Here is a 19,547-nt window from a genome sequence, read left to right on the forward strand (position 1 = left end):
TTTTTTTTAGAGAAAAACTCATTTAAAGAAAAACCCATTTAGAGGGTATTGCTGGGTTTTTTGTGGGTTTTGCTAGGAGATGTTGGTTTTTTTTTTTCATTGGATTTTGATGGGTTTGCTGCTGCATCTATTGGGTTTGTTGTTGCATTTGCTGGGTTTGTTGGATCTACTGAGTTTGCTGCATCTGCTGGGTTTACTCCAGCGGCGGAGGATGGGGACGCTGACGGCGAGTGGCGCGGCGACGATGAGGCAGTGGTTGGTTGGGGAGGAAGGAAGGGAGGAAGGGAGGGAGAGGCAGTGGTTGGCTAGGGAGGGAATGAAGGTTAGTGGTTGACTGGGGAGGGAGGGAGGGAGGGGAGAGGCAGTGGTTGGCTGGGGAAGAGAAAGAAAAAAAAAATACAGTAAAAAAAAAGGGTTTTATATGAAGAGTATTTTTTACATTTCAAATGCAAAAGGGCCATAAAAATTATTTTTGGGCTGGAGGGTCAAAATAGTTTAAGGGGTATTAAAAGAATATATTGAATAAAATTATTCAAAAAAATACGGCATGTGCTAGGCGTTCTTTCATTAAGGAGGACTATGTTGTCATATATTTTTTTTAAAGTGTGATGGGTTATCATTGTATTTTATTTTTGGACTTAAAAAAAAGGTGTTTTAAGTAGAAAAAATAAAAAAGAAAGATAAGCCCAAGTCCAATTAGCCCAAAAGTTAAGTTGCAAGACAAAAAATTTAGTGCTCGACAGTTACAGATGCGATCTCATTCTTGCATATACAATTTAAAATATGCATCTACAACTTAAAATCAATTATCTGTAACCTTAAAAGCTGCATCCGAAACCCAAAAAAATACAAATGCAATCTAAAACCTGTAAAAATGCAGATATATCTGCATTCAATAAGCTTTTTACAAGAGTATTAAGTGCTCGATAGCTTGTTTATGACCTCTAGGCACACACGCAGAAATAGATTAGGCTTCAGTTTAATTTTTTATTTAGACGGATTTTCACTAAAAGTATTTCAAAAACTGAACTTTAGGATAATTTATTATAAAAAAAAATCCATAAAAAAAAAAAAAATTCACACGCTGACAAACACAAATAAGACGAGCCAATGAAAGCGTGCCACTTGTTGTGTGGCTAAAGAAACCCCGAGCACAAAAAGAGTCCAACCCAAAGAACACAAACAAGCAAAACAGACTCATACTCACTCTTTCCACTATTTTGTGTTCCTCAGAAAGTCAGAATCACACTACCACTTGATACTCACTCACTCATCACTCCCTCCCTCCCTCCAAAAAAAAAAAAAAAAACCATGGCCACCGCGAGAGTGCTATCCGTCGCCAATACCTCTTGCTTGCTCTCCAAAACGGCGTCTTTCCTGCCCAAGCAGCAGAGGCCGTACAGCACCACCCTTTGCTTTAATAGAAGACTAGCGTCGTCGTCTTCCTCCAGGAGGTCCTTAACTTGCAAAGCTATCTACAACCCCGAGGTCCAGATCAAGGAGGAAGGCCAGCCCGAAACCCTAAACTATCGAGTCTTCTTCGTCGACCGTTCTGGACAAAAGGTAATATCTTTTTCCCGTTCCGTTGTTTGTATGGATTCTGAGAAAATATGCACGAAAAGTGAAGAATGTGAAAAGCTCTCCGTAAATGGGGGCTAGAATAATACCATTTGCTTGCATAATTGGGACGTTTTAAAATTTGTTAGATTCAATTTTTGGGTTTTGATGGGCAAGAAAGTTTGTGTTCGAATTAATGTTGATTTGGATTTTAAGTGGTAAAGATCGTTTGCTTCATTGAGGTCTCTCGCTCTCTTTCAAATTTGGTTTTGATTTTCATTTTTTAGTTTCCCAGATTGTGTTTTCTGGTGGAGAAATGGAGGCAAAGAAAAGAAATGAGACTTTCAGTTACAATGTTAGGGGACCGTTGTAATGCAGTGGTTTGTGATTATAGGAATATGGTTATGTGTTCTTGTGTTTTCTTATTTTGGAGATCAAGTTCTGACTGTCTCTGAGTAATTTTTAGTTTTAAATTGTATTGAAAATAGTGAATATGTATTTGCAACTGCAGGGAAAAATAAATTAAAATGCTGGGCTTTTACCCGTTAATTAATTGACTTTTTGTCTCAATTTTCTAAAACAACATGTTGGTTTATATATAGGTTTCACCTTGGCATGATATACCTCTGCACTTGGGAGATGGCGTATTCAACTGTGTTGTTGAAATACCCAAAGAATCAAGTGCAAAGATGGAGATTGCTACTGATGAGCCACACACTCCTATAAAGCAGGATACAAAGAAAGGAAAACTTCGTTACTATCCGTAAGATTTAAATTTTACTTTTTCTTAAGGTTATATAATTTTGTTTGTCCTTGTCTTGGTGCCTTGTTAAATTACTTGTATCAAGTTTAAATCTTGGCTAAGTGCGCATCTTGAATTAGAAGATAAGCCACTGGTGGTGCTGCATTGTTGCTAGTTGACACAGATAAACACATTCATATATTTTGGAAAGAGTTTGATATTTAAGTTAGTGGCCTCAGTGTTTATTTGTGCTATAAGAAATCTAAATTTTTCTACTACATTCAATTACACATTCCATAGGGCTCTTTTATTTTTCATAAATATTTCTTTCTAAGTATTACATAATCAATACAAAAGGTAAAAAAGGAAACCTGTAGTAGTTATAAATTTACTTTTCCAGCACCACCTGCCTCCTCTTGCACCTTGTTCAGTTAATAACTTTAATATATTAATAATATTATTAAGAGAGCCCTCTGTGACTTGTCATGTAGGGATCAATCCTACCCTTATTTCTTTTAACAATTTTAATAGTAGATTTAATACTAAGGTTAGTATAGTAGTTACCCAACCCCACCTTCCAACCTATCCACTCGCATTCCACATATCTTACTTTCTTCTTCCTACTGTAACTCCATCACATTGTTCATCGATTGCCTGTGTGAGATTTTCTAGTAATATTATTAAGAGCGCCGTTTGTCAATCAGATATATGAATGTCAACTGTATTCCCATTACATTAAACAATTTAAATAATATATTTAAAAACTAAGGTTACTATAGTAATTATACATTACCTCACTTTCAACCTACATCTTACATATCTCGCTCTCTCTTTCTAGTGTAACCACCATCACATTGCACATGTATAACATGTGTGTCTATCGAGTATCATTTAAAATTTCTTAAAAGTTATCTTTTGTGAATAACTGTATCAAATTTTTCTCAGCTACAATATAAATTGGAATTATGGATTGCTTCCACAAACCTGGGAAGACCCATCGTTGGCTAACTCTGAAGTTGAAGGAGCATTTGGGGATAATGACCCAGGTATGTTTACCTTCTTATTTATTTCTTCCAATTTTTTAGGTTACTTGTCACCATAAGGACAAATAAAACTTTTATTTCTGCTACAACTTGTAGTTGATGTTGTTGAGATTGGTGAAAGTCGGAGAAAGATTGGCGAGATTCTCAAAGTAAAGCCCTTGGCTGCTTTAGCCATGATTGATGAAGGGGAACTTGACTGGAAAATAGTTGCAATTTCACTAGATGATCCAAGAGCTTCTCTCGTTAATGACATTGATGATGTTGAGAAGCATTTCCCAGTATGTACCGCTTCTTAACCAAGCACTAACATATTTTCCTAATTACACATACCCAACCATAGCCACCTTAATTTTTGTGTATTTGATTATCTAGATGTTTACAGTTTTTAATTCATTTTTACATGATATGATTACTGTACGAGAAAGTATGTCTACCCTCTCTTTTGAGCTGAGTGGATGGTTATGATAGGTATTACTGTTTAAGTCACTATTTACCTACCTTCATAAGCTAGATAAAGGAACTAGTAAGTTTTGATAGAATTTAGTAAGTGTGTGGCAGGGTGAGAAATATTTATGTGAAAAGGAAGAGAAAATGATGATAAATATTCTTGTAGCACAAACAAAAACTTATTATATGCATAGCTTATATGATCACATATTCCTGTAACAGAGCTTATTATATGCATAATAAATCCGTTAGCTGCATTTGCATCTGTACTTGCACTATTAATAAATTGCTAACTCCATAGGAGTGAAAGGGTTTGAAGGCAGCCCTAAGTAATAATTGCTGTCAAAAGTTGCAAACATGTGCGGGCCTAATCTTGTGGTTTACTTCAGGGGACTCTCACTGCAATAAGGGACTGGTTTAGAGACTACAAGATCCCTGATGGAAAGCCTGCTAACAAGTTTGGTCTTGGCAACAAGGCGGCAAACAAGGTAATTTACTTTTTCATTTCTCTCCGGAATCCCTTGGAGTTCTGTCTATTGCTTGTTGCTATTTTCTAATTTTATGTAGGCTGGCAAGTTGCTGTTATCAAGAGGGGTTTCTCTATTTTTTTTTTTTTTCTTCTCGAATCATTGTTTGTGGTCATATGGCCTAGCGGCATAGCACTCCTTGCAGAATGCAAGCAGATTTTGCAAGGATCCATGCTTCAAACACAATCCCACATGTTGTCCCACAGCATGAAGACACTTGAAACGTGATTTATAAACCCAATGGTCTTAGTTGCACACTAATTGCAAGTTCACTATTCCCTTATCAATGTAGATTTAGTGTAGTAGTCATGAAATGCAAGAAAATATACTTGCCATCTTAAATACTCTTAAATAGGTTTTTGAAAGCAGTGGTTGTACAAGATGTGGTTCAATCCTTTGTCTGGGCTAAACATTCTTTCCTTAATAAACATAAAAATTAATATAATGGTACCATCTGAAAATATTAGATATGTGATGTGCTTTATACCTAACCCTATAACAATTCTTGTCATGAACAGGATTATGCTCTTAAGGTCATAACCGAAACCAACGAATCATGGGCTAAGCTTGTCAAGAGATCAATTCCTGCTGGAGATCTGTCACTTGCATAAATGCATTGGTAGAATGGGAACTGCAGGTGTTATTGTTTATACTCTGCGAATTTTTCTTTCAAGGAGATTTACTCTGTGATTCATTAGAGATTTTTCCTTTTGGCGAGCCAGTCACGTTATTATATGAATGTTACATCAATTCCAATTTTTTTGCCGTTGGGCTGGAATAATCCCCTAGTCTTCTGTAGTATTTTGTACCATATTAAACTAATAATTTGGTTTTGATCATGAACAAATTGATTTTATTTCATTAGTTAGTAATCATGCGTGTGATATCATTGGGTCCAAATATACATTAGAACAAGCTTATATATCAATCAACTTGGATTGGAGGTTCTTTTCTGTTACTTATGCTATGCTTCCAAGCCGCGCAGAGAGGTTGGCAACTGAGAAGAAGTCAATCCAAGCCTCGCAGAGAAGGCAGCAACTGAGATTCTGAGAAGAAGCTGAAGGTGGGGACAAAGCCTCCAAAGGAAGGCAAAGCAGCAGCTGGAGACCAGAAGAAGAAGAAACCTACCATTACTTGATATTCAGATCTCCAGCAAGACCATCAAGAAGCTTGCTTACGATAATCACAGGGAAGGTTGGAGATTCTTTAGAGAACTGTGGCCAGCCCTTACAAATGCCAACCAACCATATGGAATAAGCAGGCCGTATGTTTTGAGGAGGAGGGTAGGGTGACGTAGTTTGAGGAAATAAAATAAATAAATAAATTCTCAAGTACGTTGGATGATCAAAGTGTAATTAAGGTAGGTTTAAGTCACACCTTCGAGGGTGCGCATTTGCGGGTGTGACATTTGAAGTTCGAACGAACTAGCATTATTGAAAACAGTTTTGCAGGTGTAGAGAATCAGAGTGTTGGCTTGGCTTGTGCTCTGGGTCTCTACGATCGCCAATCCCTTTACGAATGGTGTTATAAACAATGTGTGTTCTTTAAGTCCTTGGGGTTAGCCCAAGTGGTGCGGTGGTTGTAATAAATAATGTATGTTCTTTAAGCCTTTGGGGTTAGTTCAAGTGGTGGTGAGGGTGGGTGGGGTAATTTTAGGGTGAGGTAAATGTTAGAATTAGGCTAGTTTCATGATTCGATTCCTTCCAATGTAACAAAACAAATAAATAATGTATGTTCTTTTCTTTGTTTGTTTCCCATTTAAAGCTTTCACCCAAACTTCAAGAAGAAAAAGGGGTTATGTTTTGTGCTTGGAGTGTAGATAAGACAAATAAGAGGAATTCAACAATTGAAGATGGTCAATTAAGGCAAACATGAAAATATCACGGTTAAGTTCACAACATCCAATAACATGCCAATTATGTAAGAACAAGGCATGAAGAATGGGAAGGGGAAGGGAAGGGGAGGGAGAGGGGGAGGGAGTGAGAGGGAGAAAGGGAGAGGAGGGTGGTGGGGTTTTTTTTTTTTTTTTGTTCTTACAAATTGGGGATAAAATTTAAAAGATTTGGAATATAAAAACATTTACGGGGTTTAGAAAGCAAAGCAGAGAGGTCCATTTAGAATTACCTATTTAAGCTTGAAAATTACTCTGAAACTGGAAGGCCTTACTTGTGCTCCTACACATCTCTGTCTTCATGGGCTCCACCAAGAATTTATTTTTATTATAAAGCATATATTATAATTATGGAATTGTGAGTGAGTATTTATTTGATATCAATAGAAACCATTGTGCTCGGCTTGGATTGTCTCTCTTTGACCGACGTAAGGAATTAGTCTGGTGCGTGAAAGTTGGACCAAAACATTCTCGGTTACTAAAAGAAACCATTGTTGGTAAATTAAACTCATCATTTTAACCATATTTCGAGGTGGAGGTGTGAGACATCGGATGTAGGGCTAAATGCTTTTAACTACTAAAGCTACAAATCCCCACCCCCCACCTTAGGATATTTAAAGATTGAAAGATTAAGATGCACACCTCAACTGCAAATTCAAATTTTGATTTGGTCACTTAAGAAGGAAAGTGCAAGATTTAAGTTGTTAAATTAATTATCTAAACTCAATCATGCATAATTCCTTTCAACAAAACTCATTCATGCATAATTTTATGTAGGATTATACATTTCACTTATGACATGTTTACGTACATGAAATCATAATGAGAATGAATCTATATAAGTAGGCATCGAAATGGTAAGGAATCATGTTTATGTACATGAAATCATAATTAAAGAGAATGAATTGGAACTAGTAGAAATCAAAATGGTTAGGAATCAAAATGAACCCGTCTCATTGAAGTGTTTACTAAATGTCTGGAATTGAAATGAGAATGAAGCTAATTATCGTTGAATTGTTTACCAACTTTCAGCATTTACGAGTTTCATACAAATTCATCTTTGAGCATTTATGAATCAAGCCTAAGTTGGTAGTTCATCATTCCTTTACCATTACTTTCATCTTGACCATTGTATATATATAATACAATGCCACAGAAAACTTGTAGGAAACCCATACACAAACGAAAATGAGAAACCTCTCTTAGTGTTCCAAACTAGTGGATTCAAGCCTGAAGCTATTTGTGGACTCAAGAAAAGAAGCTTCTTGACTCGAGTGAAGCGGTGATGCGAGCTGTTGACTTGGAGCTATGAATTTGATTGGTGAAACACACTGTGAATGTTAGATAACTAATGTGGCCAACAATGTATATCAAGCTAACACTCTCCCTTAGGTGCAGCCCCAACCCCGAACATAGAGAGCAGTCATATACTGACAGACACAATGCTCAAACATACATTTTTGTGGGATGGAGAATTCAAACTCAGGATATGATACATGTCAGACAACCATTGTGCCAAAAAACTAATAATATCAGGAAATGACCAATAATGTATATCAAACTAACAATAAAGACTATAGATTCTAGGGTATGTGAGGCTTAAGCAAACATAATTTGGATTAGTGTCCAGTTGTAAGTCTTACTTCCTCTGTATCATTTTGCTCATAGTGAATTGCTTATATGTGTAGTGATGTACACATATTTATCAAAGTTGATAAGACGCACGTGTAGATCCAACGCACCTTTCAAGAGGCCAATATGGTTGCGGACTCTTTAGCTGCTATTGGCATGAATTTCCTTGCACTCACATTTGGTATGAAGGGAGAGGGGCACTGCTGGGTTTCTCGGTTGGGATTATCTGCAGGAATGAAGAAGAAGAAAGAAAAAGGAGGGGATTGCTTGTGGAATCTGCTGGGTTTCTTAGGGCCTGTTTGGTATCCTATTCAAAAATTAGTTTTTTTTTTTTTTTTTTTAAAAACATGTTATAGTTAAGAAAACATATTTGGTAGACCATTTCAAAAAAAGTTTTTAGAAAAAAAGTTAAAAAATAGGCGTCTTTTTAAGTTTTATAGTTTTTCTCAAATTTTTTTTTTTATACTTTATTCTTTCTTAGTTGCCATTATTTTTAAAAATTTAAAAATTGTTTTCAAATTTTAAAAATTGATTTTGAAAACTCACATTTAAAAAAAAAAAATTCTTAATTCTTGAAAAAACAATAGAGTATGATACCAAATGGGCCCTTAGTTTTCTTAAAACTTTTTTTTATGCATCTCAAGTAAAAGAAAAGAAGAGAAGGAGGAGGAGGAGGAGGTATATAAATAAAATACCGCAACATTAGGTGGTTATGGTGTTGGGTAGTGGTGGTGATAGTGTTGAGTGTTTTTGTTGGGTATGGATGAGAGTAGGAATATGTTGGGTGTGGAGTTGAGTTTTAACAAGGCTAGTTTTAGAAAAGTTGTTGGGTAGAAATTATAATAATAAATTTTTATAATTTTAATTTTAGAGTTGAGTGTAAACAGTGTAATGATGATAAAAAGTGGGGCTAAATAGTAGCACCCATTTTCTTGGTGTCATTTAGTTTGTATTTTTTCTTTGTTAGATTGAAGGAAACGAATCTTAAACCTATCATAATCTTAACCCATTACCCTTTACCCTTCTCTCATGTTTTACTAAACCCCAATCTAGTTTGTATTTTGAATTGAATTATGAGACTTTTTTGGGATCTTGGTCACAACCAGCTTTTCGACATAAAGTATATAGAAGTTGAAAATGGACCATACAGATCAAGTAATAATCTAATCTTATGTGGGACTCACCCAACAACGCTAATGGCGAATAACATGTAAGATTGAGGGGGTCAATTTGACCCCATCAACCATGAAGTGTCCATTAAATTCATGTTCTTATCCTCAATTTTCTTGATTTTCTCGTTAACGGTGGGGAAAAATTATTTGATAAAACAACTCAAAGAGACGGTTTCTAAGCTAAGGGCTATGAGTTTTCTTCATCACCAACCCACAATGATAAATTCCTAAATCCACCGCTGCTCAACGCAACGTTAGCAGAAGTTAACATGCACACAGATGCATGTACAATACTACAGGAGTTATATAAAGGGAAAAATTGAGAAAAACTAAAGTGTAATAGAAAGATTAAAGATATATAAGAACAAAAAAGATATATTGCTCAGATAGTCAGGTCTCTCACTGACTCCCTCAATATACTGCGGCTAAAGTTGTTTTCATTCTTGTAGGCCTGGAAGGAAGTGTTCAAGATTAGTTGGATCTGGAACCATACGGCTAATGTTGCTTTCTCAACGAAATATGCTTATGGTCTTGTTCTGAAGGATTTGAATTTTTCAGACTCTGGAACTTCATTTGGAAGTTGAATCGGGTAATGGAGTTTCGGACTGTAAATAACTAAATATCATTTGCTTTGCAACTCCTCATGTGGTTGGATACTTGGATTTCTAGACAAACTGTTTGCCTGGTTCTTGGAGTCGCGGATTTTTGGGACTTTGTTATTGTATATATAAAAAAAACCAAATCATAAGGCACACTACACGCACAAGGTTTTTGTTTCTCTCATTTCATCTTATGAGATTTTGCATCGTAATTGATCAGAACTGAGTCAACTGACTGACATTATACTAAGAAGCAATATCCAAAAAAGCATGTTTTTATCGATCACATTGCTTGAGCAAGATAGTTTGCATTTTTTACAACCCTTGCAAAAATTAAAAAAGAAAGAAATATAAACACATCCATTGGAATTTTTTTTTTTTTTTGAAAAAAAAAAAATTGCCCTTGGAACCATATTTACATGAATTAAAAGAACCTGGTAGACACGACCTGAACATGTGTGACGGGTTAACCATGCCCCCCAACTCCCCTTGGAAGATCAGAAGTCTTATGTCGCAGCAGCAGATTCAATTGTTTCTATCTTCTTCCCTTCAAGCAATGGTGTTGTGTTTGACCTTTCAGTTGTGGTGATCTGATGCTCACTTTCTTCATTAGATCTATCCACACTGTGCAGAAAAATTCCTGGATGGCGCACAAAATGAGGATTACAAAAACGGAATAGGACTGGTCTCAACTTCATTACATGCCAAATAATTTTTCCTTATCACAGAATATGGAAGGTGTTAATTGCCAGTCTTCTGGGTCCAGTATGCAAAGAACCCTCAAAAATAATTTTAGCTGTATTCTAGTTAACCGAAAATAGTCACTAAATTATTGGCATCATGACAACTTGAATTATACGCCCGTCTCTCTGTTCGGAGATTACTCAAACGTCTTGCCCTTACTAAAATTCTTGTCTCACAAATCATCAATTTGAGTGTTCCATTGGAAAGTAACTGAGTAACTAAGGAAAACTTACCTATAAACCATATTCCAGCTGCTGGAATAAAAATAGATGTTAGAATAAGAGCAGTTGACCTCCAGTTGTTAATGGCATCCTGCATAATCAAAAACAAAACCAAAGCCAGTAAAAACATAATCAGAATGCGCAACTCATGATAGCTAGGTTCGTAGCACAGATGAAAGGCAAAGAATTGGTCCATGGTATATAAGGCAGGTCAGCTTCTTTACATGATTATCTACTAGTAAGAAATAAAATTAGGATATCACATTCTACTTCTGGCCCAAACATCAATTACAATAACAATTAGCTCAAAGCCTCAAACCAAGAAATAGAATGAAGATAAATAATTCCAATCATGCAAGTTACTGTGATGATGTGCTATCAAATGCTAAGGTAGACTGAAGAATTTATGAATGAGCATTAATAACAGCCACACTTCTACTCAAACATGTGAGAACAGGATACCCCAGTTTCAACATTTGCAAGACGTGGCCAATGAGAAATGATAGTTTTGATTTTCAACAGCAGTATAATGAAAAATAAGAAGGCAAACCTGGAGAACTCCAACAAGAGGCGCGGAAGGCACATCCCCAAAGAGGTGAATTGAAACAGTGGAAATTGCCATAGATAATGGCCTCATATTAGGTTTAACACAATGGAGACAAATGTAATTTACAGGACCCTGCAAAGGGAAACATGGAAAGTCCAAGCATAGTGAGTATTCCACAGTTGTAGCTATAAATGTCTTTTGTGCTAAGAAAAGTGTGATTATGGTAATTAGCTACTTTTTGAGCCATACAAGGCATTCCAGATTTAAGTGAAATTGAGAAGCATGCACTAACAGCATGAAGAAAATTAAACACAACAAACCAAAATAATAAATGAAAAATCCTTTGAATAGTAATATACCTGAGTTGCAAAGACAAGTAGTTCCCCAATTGAAAAAAGAGCTAGGAAAATATACATGTTCTTGAAGCAAAAGGCACTGAAGCAAAATGCTGCCCCAATAAATGTTGCCGCTGAAAGGAGCTGCAATAGAGTCCAAGTATAGTAGTTAGAGATGCAAGGAAACAAAGCGAAAAATAAAAAAAGGAAATAAAAAATTGGAACAATGACTACATAATTTATTCAGACACAAGCAGCAAAACAATAAAAATGAAAGATAACCTTGACAGAGTTCCCTCTAAATTTGTATTAAGAAAAAATTTAATTCCTTGATTAAATTTAAGGACCTCCCTCCTTTATTAATTCGAAGGACCTCCCAAATCCCTGGGAAAAGCTGTACTGTAACTCTCTTTTCATTTTCTATTTTTTTTTAGAAGTGCATAAAATGACGAAAGGCATCAATAATCATGTCCTAAAAATACTAGAATATGCGACCATTCTTGCATATCCCCAACTTTTTCTTTGTTAAGAAGAAACTGAATTATATTTTTTTTTATAAGAAACAATTTTATTAAGTCTCATCAAAGTACATACATAGTGGAGAAAAAGTCCACAAGGATACACTCATCACACTACATAATAATACTGGTTTACATAACCAAAATGTACAAGGCTGAGGATAAGCAGTACTCACCAAAATAAAGCATTAAAAGATTACGCTACATCAGGTTCATCAGCAATCTAAACCAAGACTAACCAATCTGTACATATTATCCCCTAACTTACAGTTGTCTTCCAATCTAAAAGAATAGTAGAAAAAGATAAATCCTTGAAAGCTATTGAGACCGACACCCATAACAAAGTCAGGATGTGAAATAACAACTAAAATATACTATAAGAAAAACCAAGTAACCAAATGTCATAATGCAACAGATCCACTGAAAGAACGTAACCAAACAAAAGCCAAAGACCAACTAGAAGTTTGAAAAGACAAACAATGGACAACCTCAGTTTTCCTTGCACAGCAGCCTAGAAAAAACAAAATAATGCATGCCTCTTTTTTTTTTTTTAGGTCTGAAACAAAATAATGCATGTCTAATTGCTAAACAACAGTATCAAGAAAAATATTCTAGGTCCTCCCTTATAAACAAACAAGAATGCCTACCTTGAAAGCATTTGAGATAGTGTTAGTCATATAATCCAGAAGAAAGCCTCCTGCTAGAGTACCCAATATTCCGCTGACAATTGTTATACCTCCGAATATCAAATCTGCATCACTCTGCCAAAAGAACATGAATTTAAAGCAAAGTCACTAAGTTTTATCTAGGTGCAATTTCCACATCATTGAACATCAACCATGACTATGCAAAGAATAAGAAAGAAAAAGAAAAACCTTTTAGTGAATAATACAAAACCATGATATCAAATTAAATGCGATTCTTACCATGTGATATATATTATAACCAGCCTTAGGCCCCCAATATGAATATGCACCTATGACAAAGTTGTATGCTATGTAACCTACAAAATGAAATTTCACAGTTGAAGAAAATTAGTATATAGATAAAGAGAGAAGCAAAACGATAAATTATTACATCTACGATACTCTCAAAAAAAGAATTAAGAATTGAATGTGTTCTCCAGAAACTAGCCATCACAGATATTTTATCAAGGAACCACATTGAACCAAAGAAATCTCATACAGAAGATGATAGGTAAAGCAGGTGGAGAAAGAGAAAGAAAAAGTACCTAGAACATTAACAACATAAACCTTCTCAACCAAAAGCCCCTTCAAATCTTTCATAAATCTTGAAATTTGATTCTTTATCTTGGTTGCAACTTTTGACCTGCCATAAAATAAGATCTATAGGTTATATTCATGTTCACAGTAAGTGCTAGAACTTATGGCATAATAACATCATTAACATGTGACAATAATATGGAAAGGAAGTTATACAATACCAATAGTTTGGCCCATTATCCTTACACACAGGCATCTCAGTTGATTGGGATGATGTTTGCAGGCCTGTGCATCTATGATTGCTTAATTTGGAACTTATAATGTAGAGGATTGTGGAATAGAATGCATATACCACTTACACAAGAAGCTCAATTTTCCCTCGGGGATAATTATGAGGAAACAACAGATCGGGGACAACATAAGAAACCACCTAAGCAAGTTAGATTGGCTTCATTGGTTGGTCAGTCTTAGCATTTGAAATCTTCCAATATCATAGATGATCCAAATTCTGAACCATTGAATAAGTGGATTCTCGATAAAACGTGTGATACAGATTCAGTCTTGTAACATAACATGCCAGATATCTAGCAAGAAAACACCACCCTATATATATATATATATATATATATATATAAGCTTAAGGATGAGTGAACTCACTCGGAAGATTTGTGTATGGTAGAATTTCTGACATCTTCCTTCATGGAAAACGAACCATCTTTACCATTCAAATCACATGAATCTGTGGATTGAATTTCAAACCAAGTTAGCATGGCCAAGGAAAAGAATAAAAAGAAATTATAAGAACAGAAATATAATTAACAGAACAGAAACCTCCATTATCCTGATAAAGAATTAAAAGAACTGAAAAGAACTGCATAAAATATTATCAATCGTTGTCGGTCAAGAAAGAGGGCTAAAGACTAAGGAAAATACGATAAATTAAAAAAAATTGAACATTTAAAATACACTATTTTCCGCCCTTTCCAGCATACAAGTTTATGCTGGTACTATTTATACATCTAAGCTCACTGTCCACTAATTTGATCACACATAGCATCATTCCTTTTTAATCCATAACATGATGTTTAGAGTTTAGTCAGCATCATGAGCTCCAAGATGCTACCAGGAAATGAAAGATACAACTTAATTATGAAGCAATCTTCTTACAGGATTGGCATTTGGAGTTTTATCATTGAAAGATTACTAGATGGACCTAATCAAAGTATAAAGTTTCATGTGAAGTCAACTCAACTCAACTTAGGTTTCATCCCAAAAATTAATAATAATTTCAGGAAAGGTATATAAAATTAATAAAAATCTTACAGAACAGAATGCAGTTCTGAAACTATACAGTAACAGTAAAATCACAAAGTTACTCATCAGAGTACTTCACATAAACATAGCTTATTGGAGAGGTTCCTATTAATAATAAGCTCTTCTGCATCTAGTCACAGTGCATGCTTTTTTTAAAAAAGAAAATCCAATATCTGCAGATACTACGTAATTTGATGTTTTCTGAAAAAAGAAAATATCGGCACCTTCAACTTCTGAGGCAGCCGTTTCCACTGCTGCCAGTGCTTTTTTTGATTCAGCGGGTATAAAACCTGTAATCACAAATTGCTTAGTAATGACTGTAAAAAGCCTGCTGGATCAAGATCAATCAATGTATAAAAGTTCACCTTTCAGCTGCAAAGGCTTCATAAAAAATCCTAGAACAGCAAATGGAAGCATCAGAATTGCTTCCCCCCAAAATGCATAGCGCCAATTGAAATGACTTCCAACCTATGTATTAAAAATGACAGATCATCATAAGTTTATTGAGGGTGGGGGAAACTGTAATAAATATGGGAACAGGTGAGGAATATCAAACAGAAACCAAATATAGTTTTAGGTGGAAAATTATCAAACATGCAGGTTTCTATGATCTAGGAATTTATATGTTGACCAAGAGACCATATATTCCAAATGGGACTGAATCATGTAGCAATTAGGTATGAAAACTTACCAACCCACCGTAAACATAGCCAAGTGCATATCCACTTGGTATGCACATGTAGAATATTGAAAGCCACGCGGTTTTCTGAGATAAAGGGCATGGTACAAGTCAGTTGCCAAGAAATTTAAAAAATTATAAACGAATAAAGCAGTGAGGTGGCTATAATATCAAATAGGATATTTGCCTAATAAGAGGGAGGGAAATGACACATAGTAACAAAAACCTATAATAGAGCTGGCCACATGGTTACATTACAGTGGCTTTATATTGACGAAGGGATAAAAATTTGGAAGAAACCTACAATTAAATTCCACATTATAGTTTGGTTTCAAAATACTGCTTTAACTTTTTTAACACAATTGGACACATTATTCTTAACTGAGTGTTTGTCACAATATTTTGCTTATTATTACAAGTTTACTGCTACAAAGTGATCTTTTAAAAGCTTTAATAGTTTCTATTATTTTTCATGCACTTAAAGTTCATATACACATATATCAACTAGTACAAAGTGGAGCACCAACGAGGGTTTGGTTGGAATGGTCAGGCCCATGGTTTGCTCCCATGTGGTCTGGGGTTCAAATCCCCTCAAAGTACCTACCTAGCCGTTTGCTAGAGTTTCCTACCTCCTGAAGATTGTAGGGTTTTGAGCCCAGGTCCAGCGGGTTTGAGGGATTTCTGGGTATAAAAAAAAAAAAAACTAGTACAAAGGGAGATAGGTTTTCTTTGAAATTTTTTCTCTAATAATTTTTTAAATAATTTGATTTTGAAGGGAATAAATCTGACAGTAGTATTACATTTTGATTTAGAGTAAAATCTTTTGACTGTAAACAAACAAGCCCTTAAAGTTAGGCATCTTATCATAATTTCTAAAAGTTGCAACGTTGTGTTGGAGCTTGTAGCTCTAATAGTTAAGGGCATTTATCTCTATACCCGAGGTCCCAAGTTTGAACCCCCCTATCCCCAATATCGGTTGATAAAAAAAATAAAATAAAATTGCAGCATTCTTTGGAAACTAAATACTCTTTAATTCATTTGAGGCATCTAGTTATTTTTAGTAAGGCCTCAAATCTTTAAGCCAAGCAGTAATTGAGCTTGCAGCTTTGTGCAGAGCTAAGTTTGCCCATTTGTTGGAATTTAATGGCATAAATTCAGAGCTTGGGCTATGTGTAGCTTAGATCCAAGCCGGATTCAAAATGTCGTAAGAACATTCTAAACAGTTTAGCTCTAATATACCATAAAAATTTTTTATCTCGTTCCTTTACTTTGCTTCAGTACTCTTCCTTTTAAAAAAATTTTATAGTAATAGTACTAACTCAAGAATGGACACCAACCATCACTATCTATCTATCTATCTATCTATTTCTAAGATTTACCTCCCATTAGCTAACTTAATCACCCAAACCACTCCATTATTAAGGAGCGATGAGATCACCTGAAGCAAAATGCTTCACCAAGGGACTGAATTATTATTTCTAGTTTCTACCACTACCAATTATGAGCTTACATCAGATTTTAGTGTCAGCCTAGCCATTTTATTGTTGCTATCCAGAAATTCCCACAACATTCTTTTATTCAGGTTTTGTGCAGCTTGTTACCCTTAAGATCCTTGCTCAAACCTTCATAATTATATCCTACCATCTTTCTTTCTGAATGACAACTTTTATGCCCAAGGATTTTAAGGCTTATCTATGTCATTCTAAAATGACAACAATCTAGAAGGTTAGCAATCAAAGCCAAAGCTGAAACATTGCACAACTGGTGATGACCAGGGAAAAAAATCCCATAACTGTCAATATATCCAAATAAATGGTAAGAGATGTCATGTAACCTAGAGCATATACTCACTTTCTTAGCCCCATTGTTCCATAGAACCTTATTTCTAGAACAATAGAATAAATATGAAGTTAAAATTTTAATACCGTAATTACTCAGATCAAACCAATTTAAAATGATAGGTATAGTCTGAAACAAAATTTACCTGAGAAACCGGGGCATTATCGTCAATGAATGGAGCTGCAAGACTAATAAATGAAGCCTCACCAACACCAACTAGCCTTTAGAGAACAGAAAATGCATTAAAACAAGTAAAACCAACTAAGATACTCATAAACAATATCCCACATTACTGGATTATTCAAAAGTGTAATATCAATGAGCAAGAAACTGGGCAAGGAGGCATATCAAGAACACAAGAAGGATAAAGTCACCTACATGCGGCTTACAGTAATGGACCAGAAGTTGAATGAACAACCACAACCAATTACTGCAACAGTCCAAACTGACAATCCAACTCCAATGAGCCTAAATGGGTTTACACTGCAGAATTTGATAAAACATCTATAAGAAATCACAGAGAAATAAATATTTCTGGAATTCATAAATATATAATTATATATCATTTAGCCAATTGTTTACTATTATCGTCATTTTAGTTGTACTGGACAGACTATGTCTGTCTGCATAGTTTAGATGATCAAACACTTTCTTATTACTTTATATTACATGTCCAAAAAAGTTTATATTACTTGTCCAAAATAAAATGATTCTGTTCAAAGCACTGAGATCTCATCTTCAAAATTATGCACCTCGCTCAAAGATATTATACCATGGTAGTATAATGCAATAGGTGATTATTACCTCTTTGCTAATGATGCAAATATTGGTGAAGCCACGAGAAGTCCAACCATAAAAGCTGATGATAGAACTCCATCTTCAAAATTGTTCAAGTTAAAATCCCCCCTACATACAAAATGAAATTAAGGAAGCAAATAATGTCTATGATTCATATTTTCTATGACAATTGAAACATTTATTAGAAAATAGCATAAAAGAATACAATTATCATATGCAGGAAGTATACAACACAAAAGAGACTACAAAAGCTCAAAAGAACAAAGCCTAAGGCGTAGAATCTCAAGACTCTCCAAACAATACTTAAGGTCTATCTTCAAGTAAAATTTTATGACCATGGAAATGGTGAGAAGTTTAAGGCAAAGACTATGCAAGCAAGGAAGATAGTCATCTCAAAGACTGCACGTTGCAAGCTTCATTTAATAAGAAGAACATAAATTAGTGCAAAAAAGGATAAAACATAGACATATACACACATAAGTGCTTCAAACTCAAAGTCTCAAACATGGCTGCAGTAGGTGGATATTGTTCACACAGCACATCATTGTGCATGAACATTAATCGAAAAACAATTCAAGAAAATTCTCAAAAAGGTGCTCCTAGAAAAAAGATGAACTCTTTATATCAATAACAACATAACGAGATGGAGACAACATTTGTTTCTTATCACCTCCATTATACCATGGATCATGATCGTATTAGCAAACATTAAAATTCAGCACATTCAAATAAATGAAATCAAAGTATGCATGGAGACAACCAAATGTGAAAAACCAGAGAAGCAAGAAAGCCTCGAAATAATTCTTACTGTATCCCGGTACCAGATGTGCATGTACCACTTTTTGTACAAGTTCCTTGGCTCCCATTCACACCATTGCTTGCTATTGCTCCTCGGTCCACATAGTTTAACAAGTTAATCACACAAAAGATAACAAGTAACCTGAAAACACAGCATAAAGACATTTATTACACACCAAAATGAAGAACAAGATACTAATGGCTCTAATGTGGCACTAGTCTTGCAAAACCTTCAAACGATAAATAACTCAACCCAAGCTCAGAGTTCAATGAATCAAATTATAATTATATATTATATATAACACCATAGCTTTCAACTACATGGTACATCACCATCTCCTTTCATTCTCAAAACAATTTATTAATTTAGCATCCAAACAGTTTTCACTGTTTTCCCTTTCCTTCCATACAATTTGTCAGCAATCAAACAATAGTGCCCACAAGGGGAAAAAACCCAATTCCCCGTTTGGTTTCCGAGAAAGTAGAGAAAAAACTCTGAACCCAACTAAGCCAGCCAAAATATTGTACCACGGTCCAGCCGTGTACAAATTTTCGTTCTTTTTCCAGACCCAGTAACAAAAATAAGCAAAAAACCAAAACCCAAATCCAAAAAAAGTCAAAATTGTCTCCTGCTTTCCCACATTTTCTCGGCAACCAAACAGGCTCCAGAACCCAAAAAGCGAACTGAAACAAAAGCAAAGTACCTCTTGGGCGTGAACCACGAAGGAGCCGGAGGTGCGGTTGAAGCAACAATGTTCATGGCTGTCTCCGCCGAAGGCTTAGGCTGCTTAGCTTCGTCAGAAGTCTTTGCTGCTTCTTCTTTTTGAGCCATGGGCATATACTATTTAAAATATTATAATTTTAATCAAAATTAACTTTGATTAAAAGTAATGTAAAACCTCTTTTTATTTTTTCCAAGTT

General features: G+C 35.1%; 2 protein-coding genes across 2 annotated transcripts; one reads left to right on the top strand and one right to left on the bottom strand.

Annotated features, from left to right (window-relative positions):
- The first annotated feature begins 1,198 nt into the window (after positions 1 to 1,198).
- Positions 1,199 to 5,202, top strand: PPA6 (pyrophosphorylase 6). The gene is made up of 6 exons (XM_086253708.1): positions 1,199 to 1,563; positions 2,160 to 2,320; positions 3,245 to 3,345; positions 3,439 to 3,620; positions 4,179 to 4,277; positions 4,835 to 5,202. The coding sequence occupies exons 1-6, from the start codon at positions 1,312 to 1,314 to the stop codon at positions 4,925 to 4,927; spliced, it is 888 nt and encodes a 295-aa protein (XP_086109834.1). The 5' UTR covers positions 1,199 to 1,311; the 3' UTR covers positions 4,928 to 5,202.
- A 4,665-nt stretch (positions 5,203 to 9,867) lies between these two features.
- LOC147277161 (Major facilitator superfamily protein) lies at positions 9,868 to 19,508 on the bottom strand. The gene is made up of 16 exons (XM_086253246.1): positions 19,331 to 19,508; positions 18,637 to 18,768; positions 17,835 to 17,936; positions 17,409 to 17,513; positions 17,176 to 17,251; positions 15,204 to 15,278; positions 14,878 to 14,980; positions 14,737 to 14,802; positions 13,856 to 13,937; positions 13,207 to 13,304; positions 12,902 to 12,978; positions 12,623 to 12,736; positions 11,482 to 11,601; positions 11,126 to 11,254; positions 10,588 to 10,666; positions 9,868 to 10,250 (listed from the first exon to the last, which is right to left on the bottom strand). The coding sequence occupies exons 1-16, from the start codon at positions 19,462 to 19,464 to the stop codon at positions 10,117 to 10,119; spliced, it is 1,626 nt and encodes a 541-aa protein (XP_086109372.1). The 5' UTR covers positions 19,465 to 19,508; the 3' UTR covers positions 9,868 to 10,116.
- Positions 19,509 to 19,547: the final 39 nt, after the last annotated feature.

This window comes from Dryas octopetala, chromosome 8 (genome assembly GCF_963921425.1).
Source record: "Dryas octopetala chromosome 8, drDryOcto1.1, whole genome shotgun sequence".
Taxonomy (NCBI): Eukaryota; Viridiplantae; Streptophyta; class Magnoliopsida; order Rosales; family Rosaceae; genus Dryas; species Dryas octopetala.